Raw genomic sequence first — 27,302 nt, forward strand, 5'->3', positions numbered from 1 at the left:
ACTTAAACCAGTTTATGCGTAATGTCTGTCCTTAGCCCCTAACTTTACAAACAAAGTTTCTTGCTTTAGAATTTACACATTAACAAAAGCCAGATAATTCAAAATCAAAGGGATAAACAGTAGTAGACACTTAGGTATCCCCTGCACTCTGTTTTTTCTTGTTTGCAAATTGCATTTTAGGAGTTTCTTCCATATTTTCTATAGGAAGTAGATGGTGCTAGAGACAGACTCTCCTACAAGTAGACAGACCCTCTAACAATCACATGGCATTTTGTGCCCTTGCCTAATAAAGATCTGTGCACTAAGGACTCAGTAAAACTGTTAGCAGATGCTCAACTTTAAGCTCATATCCCAAGCAAAATAAAATATACAAATATCAAAGTGAAGATTGTTTACAAAATCTTAACATTGCCCTTTATACATATGATAGAGAACATGGATTTTTCTCCCCTTCCTTACAAGAATGTCATATCAGTCTAACCAATTGAAAAATACAGTGGCCACATGTAGACTTTAAAGTTTCCATGGTGAAAATTGCCTCTCTTCTAGTCAAAACAATGACTCTATAAGTGTTCGTTAAATTTCTCCCAAGGGAAACATGCCCTTTGGGAAGTGAAATGATCTGGGTATCAACCTAGGTTTACCCTATGAGAGAAATTCTCTTGCAAGAATGAATTCCTGTACGCTCCTCTCCCACTCTGATACAGGAGGGGTGTGGAGCAGCGTGGGAAAGCCCCCTACCTGCTCCCCAGACTAGGTTCCCAAGTCTGAGGAATGGACAGAAGGTTTTGCCCCACTTCTCCAGTCCCCTTCTGGACTGGTCTGAGAGAAGACGAGAGTGGCAGGAAAACACTCCTCCACCTGTTCCAAAGACCTAGGTGTGCCTGGTTGGAGAAAGACAGGGAGTCTCTCTCTACAATTCTACTCCCTCCACCCCACCTCCAACCCAGAATTTAAGGAGCGAAGCAGCCACTGCTCCCCATGTCTTTCCCAGATCAGGATCACTGAGTCTCAGGAAGGCACTAAGAGCAAGGGATACAGAGCAATTGCAGGCTGAAAACCTGTACCACTCCCTCTCCTAGACAGACTTCCAGCGGTGGAAGTTTTAAAACAGTAATTTAAAGGAGCTGTGTTAAAGCAGCCACTTGAAGACTACTCTGTGCCCTTACCACTGAGTTTGCCAATCTCCGCTGTTATTTGCCACAGCTTTCAGTGGCACCCAGTAACTTGTGGGGGGTGAAATATAGAGTACAGAAGGGATCAAAGTAGCAGGGGGAAGGCATGGTGCCAGCTGAAGCTCAAATGCCTAGTCCACTGCTCTGAAAGATTACCAAGCACTAGCATAGAGGATCAAGTCCTGTGAATGAAGCACAGCAAATTAGGCATACATCCTTGTTCTGTGTCCCATTATCTGAAATTCTGAGGGTATTTTGGAAATAAACAGCCTGCAATAATGTAATCACCTTGTAAACAAATATACAGAAAAGTATCTACTGAGCAATCTTAACATGGGCATTTCTGGACCTGAGGACTTCACTTTGCAACCTTTCTTTGAACACAGAACTGGCAAGACCTCACAAAAGTATGTGCACCTTCAAACACTGCCTGAAATGAGGCAGGCTTCAGGTCTACTTATAGAAAAGTACTTCTCTTCCTTGTTTCCTGAAGTGAATTTCCTCCTATATAATTTCCCCGTGTTGAGTTTCCCCACACGTTACACAGTAACTTGGGCACTGATTTTAGGCCATACGGAAGATCAAGGTGACTAAAAAGTCAAACTAGATGTTGGACCACAGCACTGTGAAGAGAACTGCAAAAAAAAGGCAAGTCTCTAGTCAAACCCAAAACACTTTTTTTTCTTGTTACATTTTAGTCTCAAAAAGAGGACCTCCATTTTCCTCAGAGCAAGAATCTTAAGGCCTCATCTTTTACTCTGCCAGAGTAGTGAAAAATCTTAGTATAACTGAACTATGCTATAATCTCTCCTAGTGAGAAACGATAAGAAAATGAGATCTTTGGTGGCTAAAGAGCAAAGGCAACAAATCTCCATCCAGTGGGAAATTCCACCTGCCTGCATGAAAAACGATGAATACTACCTCTTCCTTACGTAGTGATTTTCATCTGGCAGGATCAAAAGCACTTTCCTTAGAGAGGTCAATAAGACTTTCCCCACTTGTGCAATGAGAATATTCAAGCACAGAGAAGTGGGATTTGGGATCAGGACACTAACAACACGTCTGTGAGGGCACTGTGACTAGGAAAGACCTCTAAGGCCCCATTTCCATGTTCCAACCAATTGTTAAAACTGCAGCTGTTTGTAAGAAGGAACAGCCCATGAACCCCAGACGAGGAAAAACTAGAAGGCATGGAGGTCTAACTAGGTAAACTTGGTATGCAACCAGGCACCTAATAACAATTATTTAGTTAAAAAAATGGACAAACTGAGGGATTAGATAATAAAAGGAACTGTCTTTTGATGGGTCTGAATGAATTCAAGTCAGCATGGGCCTGATGATCTTCATCCCACAGTACTGAAGAAGTTGGCAAAGGTGACTGCTGAGCCCATGGCAATAATATTTATGAAGTCATGGAAGACAGGCGAGATACCAGAGGACTGGAAAAGGACCAACATACCGCCCCTCTTAAAAACAAAAAAAAAACACGGACAAAAAAGGGAGGGCCTGGGGAACAACGTGCTGGTTAGCCTTATCTCTATACTGGGAAGTTACAGAAGCATATACTAAGGAAGGCCATTTGCAAGTATCTGGAGGAGGAAAGGCTGATCACTAGGGGTGTGTAAAACAGGCTGTATTTGATTCACATTTGGAACTGGCCCAAAATCAGGGACAGTGATTGATTCATTGATTCGGATCACTGCCCCGATTCAATTCGGCCAAATCCAAATCTGAATATTTGATGCTGATTCGGAAAAAACAGCAATTTGGAGATAGACACAGCTTTAGAAGTTTTTTCTACATACCCCAAGGTACCAGGTGGCTCATGAATGCCGAGATGGTGGGACGGGTGGAGCATCTCACAGGAGTGGAGGCACCAGTCACCAAGCCAGGGGGGCACAAGGGGATCCCCCCCACGTGCTCCCCAGCAGACCCGGAAGTGGATCGGAAATGCTTCTGGTCCACTTCTGGGTCTACTGCTGAGCGTGCTGGGGAACCCCCCGCACTCTTGTGGGACGCTCCATCTGCCCCACCATCTCAGAGTTCACAAGCCACCTGGTACCTTGGGGTATGTAGAAAAAACATTTAAAGCTGTGTCTACGGCCAAATGGTTGAAACTTTCAGAATCGATTTGGAGGGGTCCAATTCTATTCGGAAAGATTAAAGGGTCTCCCGATTTGATTCAGATTCAGAGATTTGGCTACCCAATCAGGCCAAATCTCTGCCAAATCAAATCAGCAACCAAAGCTTTGCACAGTCCTACTGATCACAAGCAGCCAGCATGAATTTACGAAAAACAAATCATGTTAAGCAAACCTAATCTCCTTCTTTGACAAAGTAACTGCTTATGTAGGTGAAGGAAATGCTATGGATATAATGTATCTGAACTTCAGCAAGGCTTTTGACAAGGTCCCACATGATCTTCTCATTAAACAAACTGAAAAAGGTGGGCAAGACAAAATTACTACAAGGTGGACCAACAACTGGCTCAATAGTCACAGGCAAAGAGCAATTATAAGTGGAAACTCGTAAGAATGACAGGAGGTTTCAACTAGAGTCACACAGGGGTCTGCCCTGGGCTTAGGGCTGTTCAACATTCTTATGAATGGACTTGGACACTGGAAATGAAAGCTTCCAAGTTTTGTCATCTGCAAATCTGTTCAAGGAGGACTGTAAGCCATTGGAAGACAGAAGTGTAATTCAGAATGGTCTTGACAGACTGGAAAACTGGGCTGGAGCTAATGGGATGTAGTTCAATATTGACAAATACAATGTGCTACATATATCTTGGGAAGAATAATTGAAGACCGATAAAAAAATGGGTATCAGCTGGCTGGATGGCAGCACTATGGAGAGTAGTGGTGGATCACAGACTCAATGAGTCTACAGTGTGATGCTGCTGCAAGTGTAGTTTTGGGCTGCATCAATGGAAGCATTAGGTGCAAGACATAGGATGTGGTAGTCCCTCTACTCAGTCCTGGTTAGGCCTCATTTAGAGTACTGCGTGCAGTTTTGGGCTCCATATTTCAAACAGGATGGAAAAATTAGAGACAGAGTCCAGAAGCAGGTGGCAAAAATGTTAGAGGTCTTGAAAGGCAAGCCACATGAGGAGAGTTGAAGGAAATAGGTATGTTCAGTTTGTGGGAAAGGTACTTAAGAAGGGACATCATAGCAGTCTTCAAATACTTGAAGGGCTGCCATAAAAAGAGGGAACACACTTTCTTTCTTGCTGCAGGATATGGACTAGTGGCATGAAGTTGCAAAGTAAATTTAGATTGGATATCTGAAAAAAATTCTTCCCTGGAGTAGATTGCCCAAGGATGTTGTGGAATCTCCATCACTGGAGATGCTCAAGAGGAGGTTTGACAAGCATTTGTTACCAGTGATCTAAGTGTGGGTATGCCTATGCTTCAGTGTTTATTTCCCATGTTTCTGGGCTTTGCTGGTTACCATACGGGGCCAGAAAAGAATTTCCTCCTCCTCCTGTTGCTATGCATCAGGGTTTGGTTATTTTGTCCTTCCTCAGCAGCACTTGGTTATAGCCAAATCTAGGCATTAAATGGGGTGTAGCACAGGTTTTTGGCTAGAGGGTCTTGCCTGTCAACTCAAGGTCACACTGATCACCATATTTGGTGTCAGGAAAGAATTTTACCATATGGTCAGATTGGTAAGGTCTGTAGGGGTTTTGTCTCTCTCTCTAGCAGGTCATGTGGCCCTCTTTCTTGGATTTCTCAAGCACATTTCAACAACCATCTAAAAGCAGAACAATGGCCACTGTTGTCTCCCTGCTTTACCTATAGCAAATTAGGGTGTTATGCCTTGTGGTTGTGTCAGGGTTGACTGTGTGATTTTACTAATAGGTTAGACAATGGATCTGTGTAGGGTGGTTTGGATACAGATGATCCTGCCTTTGGCAGGGGGTTGGATTATATGACCTTTGAGGGTCTCTCCTACCCTTACTTTTCCATGAATCCAATAAAATTTCTCTAGAGTTCTCCATGGTGAACATCTGATGTAAAAATAATTTTACCAGCACATTTTGTTTTTTGCTTAGCATTTAATATCTGTAAAAGTTACTTACCTAGAAAACTCCAGAACATTAAGAATTTCAAAGGTTTCTTCTTTTCCCAGCTGCAAAAATACAATGTGCTAGTATCATAAAAAAGTATATAAAATTAATGGTGTGAACACCATGCAAGGATACATAAAAATGCTGGGATTTTCCAGACTATACTTCAGATCTGATGTGGTAATTGCACCCTCTCCTGGTTGAAGTGGCATATTACCCTATTTTAGTTTTAACACAAGCAAGAGGCAAATTTTAGTTATTTGCACAAATCCAACTCCAACAACTTAAACTTCTTCATTATCTTTTGAATGTCATTTCAGTGTGATTGTACTTCATTGAGGAATAAATGAACCTATGGTCTGACCCAGTGAAAAATCTACACTGAAGCCCAGTCTGGAAAGACACCAGCTTGCTCACTGTATCCCTTCTCATTTACGGGAGTATTCAGACCTCATCGGTAGTTAAAAATCTAAAACAGCACATAAGTAACACATTTAATGGGAAGAAGCGGGGATGGAGGGGGTCAATTGATGTCTTTCCTGGACCAAGTCCTAATCTTAGATGCACCCATTCAATTCAGAGTTATTAAAGTACCCACTCAGATACATGTAGGTATAAATAAGACCAGAATTTAGACCCATGCCAACCAAGTGGCCTACCTGTTAAATTTCATCTGTACAACACACATCCAAGGCATACCTAAAAGGTAACCCATCTTCAAAAACAAACTCAAGTTTCAACTCTATCATCTTTCAAAATTTAGGAGTATAAAAACAACAACACATATCTATATACAGTAATTTATTTTCAAACCAGGTATTTTATTTTCTTTCTTTGTTGCCCAGCTCAAGCAATTTGATTCCCAGACAAAAGTTAATCAACACAGGCTACTGCACCTATTACTCTACTACTTTATTACTCGCTAAAGGGCAAAACAAAGGGACTCACATCTACACAAAACATTTGCTGTGGCCTTTCTGCTCTGCCAGAGTCTGTGTGCCCACACCCTGCAAGTGCACCCCTGAAAAGCTGCAGATACATACCCCCAGCTTTTGAAAGCTACTATGCAGTCTACGTCCTCTACTTACCGCATCAATAATAACTGAATGAGGAGTTCTTCCTGTGAAGATGTAGCCAAGTCTTTTTGCTCCTTTTACTAATGCCCCCTCATCTGTCAATAAAAAGAGCTTACCTTTATTGAGAATTAATTAGTAATACAGTCTGATCTAAGGGGCTGGGGAGAAGAAGGAAGGAAAGGGTTACTAATACAAAATTGTTCCGACACTGTTTTGCCAGAGTACAAGAAAATGGCCATTTATGGAACTAGATTTCTGAAGTCTCTTTAAGAGCTAAGCTACCTCAGCAATGCAAATGTTCTCTCTCTAACCTTTAGCTCAAAGATGGTTTACATTTCCATTCCTCCTACTAACCATGCCTTGGGATTAACTGGGGTGCACACAATGCTCCCTATTTTGATTTCTGTATACAGTACTTCATACTTACTGAAAAATTAAGATCCGATATCATGAAACAGACAGACTGTGTCATTTTATATAAGACTTTTCTTTAAACTTGGTCTGAAAATTAGCATGATCAAAGCTATATTCATCCAACATGAATTTAAGCCAGTTTCTGATACACTAACACAAAATTCTTGCCACGAAGAACATTCCCAAAGTGTACTAGAGACCGAAGTGGGCCTTGCAGTTAAGAGATCAAACAGAACTCATAGGCATAGCCTTAGGTAGCAGGATGCCGACCACCATAAGAAGGTAAGTGGGATAGACTGAACTCCCTACCCGACCCAACTTTCCCCAGGGAGACATGGGAATTCCAGTAGTGCTTCTTGGGCCTTCCTACATCCTGATACCTTTGTTCACAGCAGGACTTCCCTGCTATTGGCTCTTCACCCATTCCTCTATCCAACCCTCCTAGGAAAGAGGTAAGAGGCATGGGCAGGAATTCATGTTCCATACAACAATATTAACCAGTGACCAAGTTCCTGTGTAATACAATAAAGCTATTTTAAAAGGCCCCACAAAGCAACAGCTGATGTGCATTCTGCTTTCATATGCAGAGGATGCATTCGTCTCATTTGCTCGTTTGTTTTTTTTGCTCTCCTCAACGCAGAATGGAGGGAATCATACAACTCTGTAGATTACAGTGTTTACTTGAATCTAAGACAACCCTGAATTTAAGATAACGCCCTCAATAATTAGATCAAAATAATTAGACTCCCCTAAATGTATATATTTGTTGTGATTTTCCAAGTACAGAATCTAAGTATCAGAGGGTTGTCTTTAAATCATCCCATGTTCCCACTGCTACAGCAGGAAAAGCAATGGGTGGAAGATTCAGGTGGTGGGGAGGGGGTCAGGCAGCCCCCTTGCCCTGCCCCCCAACTTCTTCCCCCTGCCGCTTTCCTGCCCCTCCCCCCATCTTCACTGACCCATGCCAAGCTGCCCCCAGTCTCTGCATTTTCGCCTCTCCTGCCCTCCCCCCTTACCATTAGATGCTGCCGGGGGGTCTGTTCCTTCCCAAGAACAAGGAAGGTAGAAGCACAGCCCTTGCCAACCATGCAGCCGTGTCGGTGCTGCTGATTTGCCAGGCAGGGAACTGTGCTCCATGCTCAAGAGGAAACCAGCCCTAGCCCTGACAGTAAAGAGGGAGGCAGGGGAAGGGAGCTGAGGGGCAGAAGCTGCACAGGGCAAGTGGAGGGAAAGGGGGAAGGGAACAGGCAGTTGCTGTGGGTCTGACTCTGGCTCTGACATGGGCTCAGGGCCAGAGTCAGAGCTGCAGCAGACACCCGTCCCTTCCCCCCTCCACCTGCATTGTATGCAAATCCAAGACAAGGGGCTTCTTCCCCGATGCTGATTGTGGGGAGAAGAATCTCATCTCAGATATGAGTGAATATGGTATAGACCTCCATTGCCTTGACATTACTTTGCCATTTACACATACAGACAGACAGATGCAAAATGCTCCAAAACTAGAATGGAACAGACATTTTATATCCGATTCAGAGAAAAATGAAAGTGATGACACTAACAGTAGAGAAGTCTCATTTAACAGAAAGTCCTGGGAAGTTAAGACAGTCTTACTCAAAGCCAAAGGAGTCTGTGACCGAAGCTAACCTTAGCAAAATGAATGCTGCTTTTATAACCTCCCCAAGGAGCAAGCAGGTGAAGCATCCTGAACCATGCCCCATCCCTTCACATAAGACAGTAGAGGAAAGCACCTCCGAAGCATGTAGTCTAAAGGGCCGTGTTCTGTATGCAGTGAGAAATTCTAGGAGATATGCATCCTGTTGTCTTAAAAATGACATTAGAAAGGAGGGCAGTATTATTGTAAAAGCATCTAAAAGCTCTTAGTTATTCACCCCAAAAAGCAGGAGAAAGTGACCAACCTGGTGAAGAGGCCTGGTAGATTATTTTATTTCCTTGTCTCTCAGGAACAACAGTGTGACACACAGCCAGCAAAGTGAGGAACTCCTGTATATGAGCAGCTGTGGGCTACAAGGGACATTTCCAATTAATGCAATAAATTCATTCCATGCAGACTAAATGCATAAACTGTGGTTGCATTCTGGGTTGTATTACACAATTCAGCCTGTCCAGACCTGCAACACCCTCTCTTTCTAATTCACTGCACTACCACTCTTTCACCTCTCACCATAATAGTAGCATACTACGGGCCAGCACGCCACCTACCAATGTCACAAACAAGAGCTGGAAACTAGAGCTGTTAACTTTCCAGTCAAGAAAAAGATCTCACACTTCCATGAACTCATGGAATTTACAACTCCACAGATCAGCGTTAACATTACCACTGGTCAGGGGAGTAGAAAATTACAATTTGGTAGCATTTACTTAAGCAAAACAAGGATCCAAGAAGCAAGACCTTATGAGGTCAGGCCCATAGAGAGTCTACTATTTGAGCAAGAAGTGAAATCTTAATGCTAACAGCAGCAGTAGTAGTAGTAGTAAGTCCCTGTTGTTTCTTTGAACCAACTAGTAGAGTAATATAACGCACTCATTATACACAAAAAACCCAATACATTATACAACCAAGAAAAAAAAAAAAAATCTAATGAATACTCAAAAAACACATTAAAATACACAACCAGCAACCATATTATCCTGCTAGCACAGCGGAGGTCCTTGTTGAGCAAGAGCTATTCATTTAAAAAGAAAAAGGACCTGAGATTTTTATTTAAATGTCTTAGAATTCCGGTTCACTGTGTTCCAGTTCCATGGGCCACCAAAAAGGTGGTTACAGAACTACGAAGTTTTCATGGGACAGAATGTCGATGAAACTGAAGGTCTACAAAACCATCATTCTCCTGACCCTCCTTTACGCCTGTGAAACCAGCGACATATCAAGATACTAAACCACTTCCACCTGTGTTGCCTGCAAAAGATACTAAAGATCAAGTGGCAGAACAAGATTCCAAGGTGTTCAGAAGATCAGCTCTCCCCAGTATTCACACTCTACTGAAACTGGTGCTACTAAGATGGGCTAGCCACTTTTTAAGAATGCCCGACACTCACTTGCCGAAGAAAATCTTCTATAGTGAACTGTCAAGTTGAGTATGCTATCACAGCACACCAAAGAAGTGGTACAAGGACACTCTAAAGGTGTCCCTAAAGAATTTCAGCATTGACCTGGAGTCATGGGAGCAAATTGCTCATGACTGTCCATCCTGGAGGTCATCAATTCAGAATGGAGCACTGGCCTTCAAATAGCAACACTCGGCAGAAGCAATGAAGTAACATGTGGCCAGGAAAACAAAAACCTCTCGTACCCAGTTCTCACCACTTTCCTGCCCCTGCTGCAGCAGATTGTTCAAGACAAAGACGAGGCTTTTAAGTCACCTACATACCCACACAACCTAGCCTCCACCCCCCTCCTTTCTTTCCTCTCTCTCTTTTCTCCTTTTTCCTTTCTTTTCTCTCTTTTCTCCCTCCTTGTTTTTTCTGTTTCTTTCCATTTCTTTTCTCTCTTCTCCCCCACAGCTGGATGCAGTCATCTTAGCCCATAAAAGATAAACAACAAAGTTTTCATACTGTGAAAATACCTTTGGCATTAGTTAAGAGATTCAGAAATGTTAAGATGAAAAAACTGTTACTACACCATATGAGTGCAGAACCAAGCATCCAAGACAGGTGTTAAACAACTCAACAGTGATATTTTCACAAGTGCAAAGTCCAACTGAAAGTTGTAATGGAACTTGTGTGCCTAAGTCACTTTGATAATTCTGAAAATACCACCTCAATTCCCTCCATTCTTCTTATTAAAGCAGGTGTTTATGAACATTGCTCAACCCCACCCCTGTCCTCCAAACATGGTACCAATGGAGCACTAGTATAGGCCATAGGATTACAATAGAAAGTCACTACAAACTCTGACCTGAAGTACAGTAAAATTGTCTACTTTTTCATAACTATAATGAAAAAAGCTGGTACTATAATAGAAGGTGCAATTTAAGTTCTGCAAACCTAGCAATTCATGAGCTTTTATTCCCTTTATTCATGTAGTTAAACAATTATTCTTACACAGCTGTGTGTCACATACACTATAAACAGCTTTCAGAACAAATAAAAAGCCCACAGGCATGGAACTATTTTTTTTTTTAAATGTCAACAGGCTGTGTTCCCCTTTAAGAATACTTGCCACCAGCTAATTCTTGTTTACCAAAAATATTTTATTTTTCCAAGTAGTATCCATTAAAAATGTGTTATAGATACAAAAGAAGAAACAGTGTAACACCAGATAATGCTAGGCATTATATTTCATAATCAAAGTGCTTTCCAAATATTAACTAATCAATCATAACAAACCTTTTACTAGAGTGGAGTTAATGTAAAATATTCTAAGCAAAAGGCATTCAAGATTTGCTCTTCGTAGAGTGCATAGATACTAGTACTCCAACCTTGGGCTACTTCCTGTAGAACTCTTCCTTTATGTCTGGCTCTTAGATAATTTTGAAAAATAGTGTTTTGTTTTGGGATGAAGCTAACAGGACCCGTCCAGTTTGTCTGCAATCAGGGTGAGACTATAAAGGCTAAATAAGCATGTGGTATTCTGTAACAAAAAGTAAAAGTGCCTTTCTCAAGGCCACTAAAGGAGTCGGTAACATAAGCTAAGCACAAACTTTGTGTCACTTTACATCCAGTTTCAGGGACAAGCTTAAAATGAACTCTGCAACAAACTGCAATTCTAGAATAATAAATTACAGCATATACAGTGGCCCACATTCTATTTCTATATCTGCAGTCTAAAACCCTACCATTACACATTACCTGGCTTTTCACAATAAAAGGCCACAGAGCCACATATCACTTACAGCATGACACTTAAATAAATCACAACAAAGTAAATGTAAAAAAAATAAGGAGAAGATGCAATCTTAAAAAGATGCCCTTCTAAAAGAAAAAAAAACCTCACAGCAGTCCTAACATTTATATATTTAGCGGCTTAATGTAAGTTTTTCAGACTATTGTATCCTGCATACATTTGGCTCCGATGGTTAGACCTCAGTGGGATGGCAGAGACTCATCCTGGACTGTTTTAATTCTCATTATGTCAGGAAGTGCAATCCACAGTAAAAGAAATTAACAGATGGCATTTGATCATAATGAAATGTGAGAAATTGAAAGTCTGTGGCAAGTTAATGGGTAGGAGGTTGCATCCAGCTGCTGTGCTATTTCCAGTGAAAGCAGTAAAAAGTTATACCTCCTGCTCCACAAAGTAAGCAGCCTGCTGGATTCACATTTCAGCTTCTGTTGCTGCAGGCCTTTGATGTCCATTTGCAAATATATCACCTTGCCTCTTACACACTTTCACAATGCCTTTTCAGCTGATATATTATAATCTGCTTTGCACTGTTGATAGGTTTCAAAGTCTATCCCTGATTTACTTATACCAGGCCAACACTTTCATTTGTGCTGTTTTCACAGTTTACAATGGATTATGTGGCTGCCTTACCATTCTAGATCAACAGATCACCAAACCAGTGAGACCCAGCTTATCACTGCAGCTCTTGTATCCAGCTGTCATTTGCCTTCTTGCTATATTGTTCTGATACTGACACATTGTTTATTGTACCAGCAAATACCAAGAGATGGTTCAAAATGCTGCTTCATATTATGTGAAAAGATCTTCATATTCCTTAAGGGTTTCTATGATGATACTTCCCATTCTCACTCGAAGTCTAAAAACCCTGTATAGGTCTTCACAGGTTAACAGTGCCTGCTTTACGGAGTTTTACTTTATTAAAGCAGTTCCTAACCTGTTTATTGTTGAAATGCTCCCTAATGATGGGGTTACAGGAGTACACCCTTTTGTTGGGCCCTGGCCATGCTATAGATGCTGCAACTGTTTGGCTGGGTTTTTTTTAAACTCTCAATCTCTCCCCCCTCTGCACCCATCACTTGTAGTCTCCTCCCTTTTTTTATTCTTGATATCTGGACTTATTTCACTACTTAGCTGCCTCATGATTGCTCTTACCACCAAGTTTTAAGTCTTCTCTTTCCCAGGCCCCAATCATCCCTGTTACAGATGGTTTAACTCAAATGTTGATGCTTAGAAGCAGAGATCTGTTTGACCTACCTATCCTAGTTTCAACCTGGGATATATAAACCTTACCCAAGTACCCCTACTGATCCAGATTCTCAAAATCACATGTACTGCATCCACACTTGTGATCAACTCAGGATATGTGCACATGTGCAGAAACACTGTACAACTCCTAGTTTACAAACATTTTAATACCTTGATTGGACTGTCAGGTGGACTGAACCCCAGATTGTTTGACATAAAAATAAGAGCCTTTATTGAAGGGGTGTGTTCACTGGGTAATTATTTGGGCCAAAGGGCCACTTCAGGGGTTTGATGAGCTGTTGCAGGCTGGATTGACACCTTCCTGCAGCAGCTCACCAAAACTCCCAAAGTGGCTCTGCCCTGGGGCCTGGCCTTGTGCTGTCACCACCCAGCAATCCTGGGGTCTCTATGGAAACTGGCCCAGAACCCATGTGAGCAGGGTCTGCTCAGCTGGACAGATGGAATTAAGCCATGGGCAGGTGGGAAGCCACAGCAGGGAGTGGAACAGGAGGGCTGGGATCAGGATCACGAGGCAGTAACAGTATGGGGCTGGGGCCTGGGGAAGAGCCAGAATCCACTCCCTGCACATCTCTGCCTGTACAATTGATGCGTGTTCCATGGGCATGTAGGCAGATTGTGGCTCTGCCCTGCGCCCTAGCCCCATGCTGTCACCGCCCCATAACCCCAGTTCTGATCCCAGCCCTGGCTCCAACCCCACCTGCCCATCCTGTTCCCAGATGCTGTTCCCTGATCCCACCTGCCCTGCCTGCACAGCTCCCATGCTAGCCTCCAAGGAGACCTCAACCCGTCTGCTTGATCCATCACCCTGAACAGTGGGTGTGGAGCAAGGCGGCTAGGGTGTCCAGACAGCTGGGCTGGGTCCAGCTACAGTGACAGAGATTGGCAGTGGCAGCTGGAAGAAGCCACCACTGCAGGGCCTGCTAGGAAGCTGAATCTGGCCGCCATGTCATCCCAGCACTGCTGCAAACCCAGGGACAGCAGGAATAGCCATATACACCATGGCCCAAGCTATCCCCTGGCCCTGGGCTGGGTTGGGCCTAGGGACCCACCATGGGCCAGATAAAATCCCTTGCAGGGATGGATTTGGCCCACAGAATGCATTTTGCCCACACCTGCTTTACTGCCTGAGATGCAGGAGATTGTCCATGAATTATGAGAGTAAGACCAGACACTTGAAAACCTCCTTATGTCATCTGGGTCCTGGAAGGCTTGGATTTGGTTAATGCTGGGACTTTTCTGTGAACAACCTGGATGCATTCAAAGGTACATGTACACAGTTTATGTTCACAGACAATATATACCTGTGTGTCCGAGGATAGAGGAGCACTGGGTGTCTTCCCCCAAAGACAAATGCAATATGTGTGCGTGTGTGTAAAAATGACTCTCTCCAACTTGGTAGTGACATGTAATGATAGATCAACTCCTCTGCTCATAGTTTTAACTGAAAAAAAGAGGAGGAATTGACCCATTTTTCAGGCAACTGGCTCAAAAGACTTGCAGAGCATTTGCCAGGGTCAGATGACTTTACTTGCTACTTAATACACAATAAATCATACAGATGACAGTTCCACCATCAGCACAGCTAGCAAAGTCATTAGCCATTTTGTTCCCAAGAGAACATGGGTTGAAATATTTTTAATGGACTCTGAGTGCAACATGATAAAAAGTGCTACTTCTCAGTCCTACAGAAAAAAACATGTTTGACAGCTCAGTCCTGGGAAATGTTGGGCACCTCCAGAGTGAAGCTGGTAGGAGTTGAGGGTATTAGGCACCTGTAAAACATAGCCTCTGAAAGAATACATGATCCTCAATATCTAAACAAACCCACTTTCTTTTAACTATTGACATTTGAACATCCCAGAACTGTGGGAGTTTCATTTTTTTAAATAAAAAAGGACAGATAGACAATGCTTTACACTTGCAAGTTTCATGCCAATGAAGATGCAGGTGAAATTAAAAGCTGTGAAAAAACAGCTTTTCTTTTCTTTTTCTTTTTTAATAAAAGAGACTGATCTCCAGATCCGTGGCACTTTTTAGCTGCACACCAGCACACAAACCCATAACAAAGCAAAATGAAGCAAATTTTTCCTGGAAAGTGTCCTAACCTTCTGAGCCTCCTATAAAAGCAATGCCAATTAGGTTGCCCTTGGTGCTGCATGGACGCAGCTAAGTTGCTGCCAGTCTAAGAGATAACATAGGGGGCTATGCAGTGTGACTGAGGACTGGGTAAGCTACTCCAATGTCTGTAAAGTGCATCAGACTAATGGATCTAGAGAGACATAAAAGGCTAGATCTTTAAAAGGATTTAGGTGTTAACACAACAACACCCAAACCCCTCATAGCACCTACTGCCAGTAGATTTTTCAGCCTCAAGTTAGGTGGCACTGTGCCACCTAAATTATCCCCACATCCTTGGGGAGCTAAGCACCTAAGAAATGTATCTTTAGGAGCTAGCCAGTTGAGTAACAGGCTACCTTACCTAGCCAGAACTGAAATGCTAAGAGAGAAGCTTAAATATTGGAAAGCCTAGTGTCTTGATGAGACTGGGAGTTAAGTAGCCTGTTGCTTGAGAGATGCTGTTTGGGGAACCATGTGTGTGTCCCCATGGTAGTTCTATAAAGTCAATTCAGCTACTTAAGTCTGGCAACAGCCAAAACCATGTCTCTCTCTTGCACGTGCTCTTCCACAGTGTTTACCTGTGCCTGCAGATTCCTCTGAGTGTTGTCCTGCAACTCCACGGTGTCCCACATCCAGCCTTCCTAATGCAGGGCCTGATAAGCATCTGATCTTAGCAAAACTCAGAGCACACTTAAGAAATTTGGGCCCACTGGCAAAAAGTAAAACAATCCTCACTTCAAGGTCCCTGTGAATTGTGTGTGTAATAGGAGCTCATTAGCTGCAGAGTGACATCAGAATTTAGGCTGCTTTGAAGACACCATCCAAAGCAAAACTTAGGCACCTAGGGGACATGGACAACGTGTGGGAGGTTAGCTAACACCTAACCTCCTTTGGGCTGTGGCCTTTGAAAGCCAGTGACACCTATTTGGTATACTTAGGTGGCTTATGTACTTGTTTCAGCACCTAAGTCTCCTTAAAAATCTGGTCCTCTACTCATCCACAAAACATATACACCACAGACAGGCAATGCAAGCTTCCCCATGTTGCCCCATCAATGGCTCTCAACCTTGGAGAAGGTAATTAGATCCATTTAAAAATGTGGCCAATGATCTCTAGATCCATTAGTCTGATGTGTTTTGTAAACACTGATGCCTTATGTTTCTTCTGACACTACTGAAAAAGGAAACAATTGTGGCACAGACCCAACCATTCAGTTCATCTAGATCAGTGGTGTTGAACCTTCCAGCCCTGTGGGCCAGATGAGTGGCACAGGGCTGGATTCTACAGACGAGGTCAGTCTGTGGACTAGATCCCACATGGGATTGGCACACAGGATCAGTCTGTGGATGTGATGCCAGCTCAGCACTGTGCGCCAATCCAGATGAAGAGTGACCCCATATGCTGGTGCAATCCGGTGCACAGGGCTGTCTCATCTGGCTAACAGCAGCGCTAATTACCATGGCTTTGAAAGCTGGGGCAATTGACGCTGCCACCACTGCCACCAAAAATGTTTGGACCTGTGGGGAGCCCCACAGAAAATGATTTGGCCCCATGGGCCACACTTGGTCCTCAGGCCAGAGGTTGAGCACCACTGATATATATAGACCACTGAGCAACCATAACAAATTAGCATCTTCCATTCAGTCTGGACCCAGTCTGGACCCTGAACTAGTGACCTCATGGTGAAAGGCTCTATAAGCCCCTACTGAGGCTCTAAGTCAGCTTCTGCAACGAAGCCGCACTTGTAACTATTTAATGAGAGAAAAGAAACTATCAAAAGAACGCAAACGACACCCAACCTGGAGTGGCAATTTACACAGAACAGGAGCTCGTCATACGGAAGAAGAGTTCTTTACAAGCAAAAGAACATCATCTTCTCTCTTAGCTAGACCTGCTCTTTGATGAATAAGTGGAAGATAAAATCTACACCCCTTTGCAGACTTCATGACCTCATATAGTACATTTTGCTACTAATAATTAATTAAACCCCTCGGGCATTGATATTAGGCTGTAATTTTTGTTCAGTAATATCATAAGTTACAAAGAGGAGTTATAATTGTGCACAATGTCTTCCTAAAGTTTCTTTTTGGTACGAGTTTCCTTGCTCAGAGCTTTACATGCTACCACAGAATATTAATGCTATTCTAACTATATTCTTTTTAACATCTATTACTTGAAAAGCAAAACTGAATTACAGTAATAGTAATTTCTAGGATGCAAGACAAGTTAAGACAAAGTTATAAACACAAGAATGCAAATACCTCAGTTTTCAGGTTACACATTTATTCTACAATGCACTTGATTTCTGGAAGAGACAAGTTTCTACTCTCTGTGAAAATCAGGTCTTTAAGGATAATTACTACTGGGAACCCAAACCTGAGGCATCTAAGAAGTACAAGTCACTCACTTCTGAAAACCTTCACATAGATTGTTTCATTAGTTACTACTGTGTTACCTTTCTCAAATCCACATAAATTAAATTTCAGAGGCTACAGACAGACCTAACTTTTTACTGCTTTTAAATGGGAAGGTAATATTGCCACTTAACAGTTTTATTACAACAGCTGATGCACACTCCTATATCTGGATGCTCCCACAGAGATGCAGTTGAACTCAACTGCTGAAAATTTAACCCTGAATCAACATTGTTAAAGATACAACTGTTTTGCTAAACTTGCATCTCTCTAGCAGCATACAGACGTAACAGTTGCATCATAACAACTTATACTGACCATCATGAGATACCGATACAATTGTTATATCATCTATACCTAGACTCTACCTCCAGCATACAAGAGCACTGAATGAGGCCTCATACAGATTATACCAAGGACAAATGTTAAAAGAACCACTCGTTTTAATGAAAAGTAAATAAAACAGTATATCTATATATCATCCTTGAAAAGCTTAGTGGTACTAAATGATAAGAATCTTGGTAAAGAAAGATTTTCTATTTGTGGGTCAGGATTCTTGCTGTGCCATTTTAAAGGACTACACAATAACAGAAATGAACTAATATTACCACTCCTATGTTAACATAGTCCATGATCAGAAGTTTCATTTTCTTCTCATCTTTTATCTTCCTCTGCAAATTACCACCTTTATTGTATTGCCCAGTCTCCCCGACTTCCTTTAGTGCTTATATCCACTGCAGAATGTACCACTAGAGCAGGGGAAAGCAAAATGCCCCTAAAAAATTTAGTAAATTAAATATTTATTCGCCCTTGACTCCCTGTCAAAGCTGACTGAGGCCAGGGACAGTAGGACCCAGAGGGAGCCCTAAGCAGGCTTAAGCAGCCAAGCCCTACCCACTCCCAGCCAGTTCCCTGCCTTCCTACCCCAGCACCACCTGGCTGTGGCTCCCAGTTGCATCCCTGAACTAGTGGGGGGAGAGGATGTGTGTGAGTGTGTGCGCACATGCGTGCCTGCAGGCACAGGGGCGAGTCCCATGTGCACACCCCGCCATACACATGCACCCACACCTCCCCTTGCATTGCCATACACAAACCCCTGCCACCCTCCCCCATACCCACCCACAACCCACACACCCACAGCCCTATACCCACCCCCCACAATATACTTCATTTTAAACTATTGTGCAGTCACCTCTGTGTACACTACACAAACGCATGTAAATCAGAACAAAAATATTTTTGATATCAAATTAATGAATGTTGTAGATGTTCTATTTTTAGAACATAATTTGTTATTTTTCTGGTTCAAAGACGGCAAAACCCCTTGCTGAAAGGAGTATTTCCAAGGGTAAAAGGAGGGACTTTTGGCAGCAAAGGTCAGGGGTTAGGGGGTGGGACTTGCAATTACAAGACGGCAACCAGGGGACAGGGCATCTGTCAAGGGACAGGGCTACCCACGCGGCCCTTGACAGCTTGCCAAAACTTGGTAAGAGGCCCTCTGCCCAAAATAATTGCCCGCCCCTGCACTAGAGCATAACATATCACACACATGCACATGAGATGTTCTTCTAACAACCCTCCATACCAAGGGGAGCAGACAGAGTAAATTAGCATGTGTCTTTTTGAGATACAAATTTGATATTCTAGGAATTAGACTTACGTGATCATTTTCAATATTTTGCAACAGCCTTGGGTCATCAAATTCACATGATTCACTGGTGGAAGGAGGTAGCTGGCTATAGAGCAAGAGAAGGAATAAATATTTAAAAACACAACAGCAACATATTCATTATTAATATAATCTTGTCAGGAAGTGTTAGAGGGACAGTATCACACCTTCAGGAGTGAATTACACCTTCAGGAGTAAATTTACACCTTCAGGAGTAAATTGGATGCTTATCTTGCTGGGATCCTATGACCCCAGCTGACTTCCTGCCCTTCAGGTGGGGGGCTGGACTCTATGATCTTCCGAGGTCTCTTCCAGTCCTAATGTCTATGAAATCAGTTGAAAAAAAAGGGGGTAGGTGGGGAAAACATCACACCTGCTTGAAAACTTTAACTAGTATTATTAGAAGGACCGCTCAAAATTAGGAATTAAAGCAAGTAGTAGGGGGACGGTATTTTTGTCTTTAATTTTCAATTTACTTTTTCTCTTTTACAGAATTTTGTGCATTATCATTTTCACTACTCTTGCTGTATATTTCGTGTCCTCTGTTTTAGCAGATCTTTGACAAAACTTTGAAATGCTGGAATTGTACAGTTGAGGCGGGTGTTGGGGGGAGGTGCTGTCCTGATGGAACAATTTTTCTTCTCTCTTGCTAGAAAGTTACACTATGACTGTATACTACATTAGCATAAAGAGGGCACACAGACAGAGTACAACAGCATGGGAAAGTACAAAAAAAGGCTGGAGAAAAGTAAGAATACAGAGGAGGGACAAAGAAAGGATGAAAAAAAGAAATATGTGCAAGAAGAGCAGCACTGCAGACAGGAAGTGCTTATTCTCCCTGCATTAAAAACAAGAAAAAAGCAGGGCAAACAGGGAAGCCCGGTTATTTTAGCTAAAAAGATAAAAATGTAAGAAAAAAACAGCAAACAAAACCCCACGAGGGTAAAAGCTGCTATCAACTATGTGGTCAGAGTCCATCAAAAGTTTCATTTTTTTTCTCTTCCCCTGGCATTCACCACCACCTTCAGTCTGTTGCCCACTCTCCCCGTCTTGGGTAAAGGGGGACGGGAAGGGCTCTACAGAATTGTATTTTGGGCAAATAGGACCTGCCAAACCACATCTTTCCAGGCAAGAACTTCCCACACTGCTCATCTAGGTCTGTAATTCACAGCCTCTTCAGCCCTTTCTCTGGCATTTTCTTCCTCCATTGCTTCATTCTAAGTTACAGTGGAAATGACAGTTCAGCCTAAAGCTCCCTCACAGCATTTTGCTACAGGACCACTCGAGGCCAGCTCAGATTCTTGCCATCTATTTTTGCTTCTTATTTTCTGAATACAAGCACCTGGGTTCTTTGAAACAAAAGACACCCCAATGGCCCTCTGCCCAGAAGGTTCCTGGTTAGATTAAGTATTTATTATGATTCATACTATATATGTGCCCATCAGAAAGCCTCCGGGTCCATTCAAAACTAAATACTCCATCAGTTTGGAATCTGCATGCTACCTTCAACAGCCAGAAGTGTACGCTTCCTTTTAAATTAGCAGCACAGAAGCAGCCCCAAGCCTGTCCCCTATTCTGAACGTATATTAAGACTTTATATGACATGCTTTGAAAGACAATATCAGAATGCCACAATGCACAAGATTATGCAGAATGCAGATGAACGCGTTCACACAAGTGCTGATGTTCATTTCCTTAGGGACAAAAAGCAGTGGCACAACTTGTGATGCTGCTACTTGTCCCCAGGGAACATCTGTGTCACATGCCTTCTGGTGCACAGCAAGTTACCTCGGGTGGGGTAGGGGACTGTGTTGGCCCCAGCAGCCTCACCTAGGGTCCTGGGGGGAAGCTACAGCTGCAGTGCTCCTACACCAGAGAGCCTGGCCACCAGATGGAGTGTGGCTCTGGCTGGCCAGGCTCTGCTTGTGGGCAGTACCATGCTGCCACCAAGTGTTCAACCCCACTTTTTTTCCCCACACACACAGATTTTTTTGACCCCGGGATCTCTCAGGGTCAAAAAACAACAACAACAAAAACCATGCTGCAAGGTAGCAGCATGGAGAATGCCTGAATGTGTGATGGATGGTGCCACAGATGGGTCACATACCGCACAACCACACTCCAATGGAAAAGAATTCTTGGCCACATCCACAGATCTCCATTTCTTTTTTCAGATAATACTTTTTAGTAAAACAAACTTTCCCTTATCCCATTTGCATCTGCTAATTTTAATCCTCACAGCAACAATTCACTGTTTCGGCAGTCAAAGTCAGCTGCACCCAAGGGCAAATCCAGGGGCTAAAGGATTCAGTGATATAGCTGCACACATCCTTTGATTCCTGGTCCACCCAAATTTTAAAACCAACTGTCTGGCAGTGGCAGCAGCATTTCTATTCAGGCAGCAACAAGAGTCAATTGACTGCATGGCTCATTGTAATCTACCCGATTCCTTCTAAACTTCATTCCACAGGTGTTCGAGTGACTCAAGACCATTAAAAAAAGAGTGCGTCATTAGGTTGCACTAATCAAGCTATCCGTTCTTCTGCAATTCCATTATCTGCTAGCTGTTCCTGGTAATCTAGTTCCTTTTCACAGCTCTGCAGACTGTTTTTAATTATAGCTAAAAACATTAACTCAGATGTATAAATGTTAACTAAGGTGAATATTAACTCAGGTGTAGAAATAACTTTTAGCAAAGCATTGGACACACTGCCAAGACGCTCAAAAAGGCTAGACTGTTTTATGCATCTGAAAAAGAGATAAATTTTATTCTAATAATTATGGGGCTATTGAACCAACATATTTGGATTATTTTGCCTCGTTTGTTGTATTTTTATACACAATATATGATAACAAATGAATGCGCATTCTGATACAGTTATTTTGTTTTGGCTTCAATCTTAAACCGAATAGATCTAGGTCCCTAGCATATTAGTAAAGCCTCTAGCTTCTTTTTAACTGAGATAAAAAATGTACTATTATGTGATGTTGTATCACACCAATTGCACCCCCCTTTTCAAAATTCTAAATCCAGCCGTGACTGTACCATAAAAGGAAGCTTCACCCCAGATGTAGCTATCTATAGATAAACACGATGGGAGTTGCACTGGATTAGAGCACACCCAAGTAAATCTGTCCCCACCCAACTTCTTCCCAGGTTAGTCCCACCCATTCTGGGGCTGCACCAGACTGTGAGCCCTCAAGCAAAAGCATGAGAGTTACATTACTTAACTCTAAACCCAGGGGGCACATTGCCAGCAAGGGCTTATAATCCAAGAGTAAATATATCGCTCATCTTTTTCCATTTCTCTTCTAAAATTTGAACACTCTTTCACTGATACACAAAGTTTTCTTCCACATAATACTGAACTAGTCCCAGTCAATGCTTACCTGAAGTCTTCTGATGAACGTTCTCTTTCCAACTCTGGAAAGTGACTAAAAGAAGGAAAAACGTAAGATTACTGGATACTTCAATCAAAGAGTCCATGGCAAAACAGCACTGTGTTCAAAACATCAGGTCTTCAAACATACTCTGGAACCACAGATTTGACTGCTTGTAGGTTAAAACCAACCTTCCAAAGAAGGTTATTTAACTTATCGTGTGATCTACAGTGAGAGTTATCTTGGATGCAACCTTAAATGCTAAGATAATTCCTTCCCAAACATATACATACATATTTATTAGCGTATGTGCACTGTAAATGGCAGACAGGCAACTGATTTTAAATGGGACACTTCATTCCATGAGCAGGGAGATTCCCCAAGATCCCATTTCTAATTCTCCACATACCAGCCAAAATTACTATCCTACTCCTGCTTTATAAAGCAGCAAACCATGTACAACAGCATAGCCACAGAAGATTCCAAGCTGGCAATTATATAGAGTCTTTCAGAATCATAACTGATTTGATTTGCTGCTTTATCATAGATGATCTACATGGTTTCTTTAAGCTGATAATAAAAACCAGTAACTTAGTGCAAAAATGAAAAGTGGCTGGCTTCCAGGAGTGTTTAAGGAATTCAAAAGAGTGAAGTCATATTTGGTCTTCAGGTATGAGTTACTGGCCAAATTCTGTTTTAGAAGAAATCAACCTAAATATATTATTGACTTCAGTCATATTGAATTAATACAACATTTGTTTTTCCTCCTCCAATGATATTCAGCAGACTTAGTTGTGTGGAAGAACTAAAGGTCATTTAACACCACTGGTTGTTTTAACCATGATCACCATTATCCTATTACACAAAGGAAGCACAAGACATCCCATTAAAACAAAATGTTTCTCTATCACATTTATAATGGTCCCCATTTTTGCATTTTATTATTGTATAGTTCAGAAGAAATCAATATATTTTTATTAAAAACTGCTCTGTGACCACAAACGTTCAAAACAACTGAAAAAAGGAATTTAAATTTTTACACAGAACAGAAAACAGAAGTGTAGTTTTAATGAATAAAAATGATTAAGCTCTATAGTCGATAAAAATAGTACCTACCCATATGTCACTCCAGCAATACTACATTTCTTAAAGTTCATAATATTGCATGTTAGAGTGCCTGTTTTATCAGAAAACAGGTATTTTACCTAGAAGAGAAATGAAAATGATAAGAAATCAATTAGATTAATTTGCACAGACATACAGAAATCAAAACAAGAGAAAGACAAATAAGTTTATAAAGAGAAAAAGAAAATATGCACACTTAAGAAATACTGTGATACAGGCTGGTGTAACTTGCTGCTTGGTTCATCTTATAAAAGTATAGGTAAATTCCTAGGGAAAAAATATTTGAGTTAACATTGGTAATTTAGAACTGTGTCAATTCATATCCAGCTGAAGATACCAAGCTAAACGTTAAAAAAGAAGCCTGGAAATATTTAATTAAAGAGCCAAGGAGACCAGTACAAACGAGATGTACTATGAACTGCAAACCAATCCATGATTTACAAGCTAAAGACCAGCTCTCAACATTCCTGCTCCAAAACAGAGACCACAACATCCCACCACTCATCCTCTACATACTGGTCAAAAGATATTACCATGTTCCTGCTGGTCACACTGTCTGCTTGTAGATGTTAAAAAAACCCCAAAACAACAACAACAAAAAACCAACCCCTCCCCTCGGCACTTTATTTTATATTCCACGTGCTCCTGCATTGAGCCCAGCACATGCCCAGAAGAAGTAGCTTGTTAGATAGACCCGGCTCACCCAACATCTCTATAGATCAGGCACTTTACTAGGGCTTTTATGGCACTTCTGTTTAATAGCCAATGTTTTTATCTAAAGCTGAGTCAATCAAAGAGTTCCACTGAAGCACCTGATCTATACAAATGCTGCAGAACCAGGTCAAAGTAATGTGCTGCTTCTTCTGGTAAAGCACGGTTGGGTGGGGGGTGGTGGGGGTTTTTTGTAGCGTCTGCAAACAGCCCTCAATTATGAAAGGAATATTTCATTGTGACCACATGTTACTAGAAATACAGAATGAAGATCCCTCTGTACTCAAAGAACCTGCTAGAAGGGCATCATCTATCCCCAGACAAACCAGAGATTCATTTCTATACCTTTCCTGTGGATCTTAAATTCCTCACACTCAACAGAAGCTGAAAAAGGAGGGCCAGGGGAAGGGGCAATGCATTCATACAACTGAGGACTATGTTGTGCTTACAAGGTAAAATGTCTGTTTCTTTTATGTACTGTTGGCATTGGAACCTTAACAATATTGAGATTTGAAATATTTCCCAGTTTAATTTATATTTCCCCATTAATATGATTTTAAGTAAGATCTATTCTCAGCTTTAACTCTGACAGAAGACAGATTTTTTTGTGTTTGTTTAGGCTTGGGGGGCATTGTACTAGGATTTCCTTAGGTTTATTTAAAAGTAATGTACCTGTCCTCTTATATACAACTTTGTGAGCTTCAAAAAGAGACCTCTAGAACAGTAGGCAACTGTCAATCCTCTGGATCATGGTGTAGGAGTAATAGGTCTAGTCAGGTGCCTGATGAATCTGCTTGTAAAGTCCTGCAACCATCACTCCAAGACCTTTGATACATATACCTAGGTAAGAGTATGGAGGTGTGGAGGCTGTCTAAGATACACCATGCTCCCTTTAGACCACTGAGACAGAATCCAAAAGCCAAACCAAGTCCAGACGACCCATGATTGTAGCTTCTCCCAGAGATCAACAGATAAGAACTGGTGCTGACTAACACCTTAGCAAGGTCGTATTTCTGTCAGGGTGATGTCCCTTAGCATTTCTCCATCCAAAGAGTACCCACAAGCCAGCAGAATATACTTGAGCTAATAAAACAATACCTTTTATTTTATTTTTACACAGAAGTGAAACTACGTACATCGTGAAGACAGACAGATGGGTGAGAATTATTGGGTAATTCATTTAAAAAAAGATGTTTTACAAAAATTTCTCAAATCAGCCCGAGTTCTAGAAGCAAAACTTGTAACTTGAACTTGCCCTTTTTCTTCCATTCCCCAAGTGACAGGCAAAACAGCTCAAGCATTAACATTGACTTCATCTAATTCAGGAATGAGGCTACAGATTCACCAGATTTCTACCTTCCTTCCTGCAGAATTCAATGCACAGCATTTGTGCTGCACATTACAAAAGAGTGAAAGATGCAGCTAAGACTTCATGAACAATTTGGAGGTCCAAAATGCATTATTAGCATTACAGCGTTTAGAACACCATTTTGAGGACAAGATAAAACCATGTATCCAAAGATGTAACTGGCCAGAACTGTAATTGGAGCAGTACTCCCTCCATCATCCCTCTATACCTTCGCAGGGCTCTGGCTCCAGAAATAGGCAGCATACAGGAGCAGCAGATGAAGTTCACTACTACCAAGGGGAAATGTCACCTCTTTTTCTGCCACACATGTTCATACTGAGCAGGCAAAATATCCTGTTTTGGAGGCCAAAAAAAGGGTGACATCTCTCCCCAGAAGCAGCAAACTCCAGCTGCTTCCCCTGCCACACTGCATACTACCATTCAGCAGTATTCCATTTCCCAGACTGCCCTTCACTCACTGACACACTTCTGCACTGCTGCTGCCAGAAGGTGTAGAGAAGGGTAAGATATGGTCTGCCCAGCCTTACACTACTGAATACATGTCTTGCCCTGGATCAAAAGTCATATGGAAATATATGCTATACTTAAACCTCGGGTTAATCAGGCTTGAAGCAGGAATTATCGAGTCAAATTCTACAGGCTACGTTATGAGAAAGTCAAACCAATGAATTATTATGGTTAGCATCATGGAAAATGAAATGTATATCCAAGGGCATAATTCAATCCTGTCCGGTAGGGAGGACAGCCTGGTAGCTCAAGTACTACAGTGGCCACAAGTCTGGGCTCAATTTCTGAATTAGTCAGGCTTTCTGAGTGACCTTGAACAAGTCGCTTAACTTCTATACCATATTTCTTTTTAAAATAAAGCACCCCTACCTTGGGATCAGATACTACATTGAAGTGGCCCCGTAACCATCCTAATGCAAGAACTCCCTCTGTAAAGTAACCTTTTAGGGGTTTCTCCTAACTATGTAAAAAATTGGTATTCAAAAAGTTTCTCTCACCTGGCCAAGCTCTTCATTGAGGTTTGAAGTTCTGGCCATTGCAGGTGTATCTGTTTCTGTATAAAACATATCTATATCCTGAAAGAAAAGAGAAACAGACTGAACCTATGTAACATAATCAAAAAATTACTGAAAAAGTGCTGAAGTTATGTAGTCCAATCTCGAGCAACATTCAGATCCCAGGTTGCTTTTGCTGCCAGTTTCCAATTCCATTAATGGGAGTTGAGCTACAAAGAAAACACAGAATATAGTATTCCTGCAGAATAGTAGGTTTTGCTTCTCAAATGTATCTAGGTTAAACATGGAAATGACACCTACTTGTTAAAAATAATTTGCTACATGTTCAGCCCAAAGCCAAAAAAGTTAACTTAAAACACAAAAGGGGACTCTTTTAAAATAATATACTGCAACATTCAAATCTTAAAAAAAAAGAAAAAAAAAGAAACATAGTTCAACAATGCAACTGATTCTGTTTGTATTGCTGTACTTAGTTACAAAAATAGTTGCTTCATGGGCCAGTAATCCAATAAACCATCTATCAGATTAATCATATCAGAAATCAGTGCAAGTTACTCAACAATCTTATAGGCAAAACATACAAAAAACTCAGCTGGATTTTTTTTTTTTTTTTTTTTTTTTTTTTT

General features: G+C 41.7%; 1 protein-coding gene across 2 annotated transcripts in view; it reads right to left on the bottom strand.

Annotated features, from left to right (window-relative positions):
• The window catches only part of ATP8A2 (ATPase phospholipid transporting 8A2), a 638,305-nt gene that overhangs the window by 514,716 nt on the left and 96,287 nt on the right, over positions 1-27,302 (bottom strand). For both annotated transcript variants that reach the window (XM_019525447.1, XM_019525446.1), the window contains exons 13-19: positions 26,659-26,736; positions 23,566-23,654; positions 22,459-22,503; positions 19,060-19,135; positions 8,651-8,756; positions 6,333-6,415; positions 5,257-5,306 (exon numbers count right to left, since the gene is read on the bottom strand). In XM_019525447.1, the coding sequence (XP_019380992.1) occupies positions 5,257-5,306; positions 6,333-6,415; positions 8,651-8,756; positions 19,060-19,135; positions 22,459-22,503; positions 23,566-23,654; positions 26,659-26,736 (527 nt within the window). The remainder of the gene's footprint in view (positions 1-5,256; positions 5,307-6,332; positions 6,416-8,650; positions 8,757-19,059; positions 19,136-22,458; positions 22,504-23,565; positions 23,655-26,658; positions 26,737-27,302) is intronic.

Source organism: Gavialis gangeticus, unplaced genomic scaffold (genome assembly GCF_001723915.1).
Source record: "Gavialis gangeticus isolate Ggan-Ray unplaced genomic scaffold, GavGan_comp1, whole genome shotgun sequence".
Lineage (NCBI taxonomy): Eukaryota > Metazoa > Chordata > Crocodylia > Gavialidae > Gavialis > Gavialis gangeticus.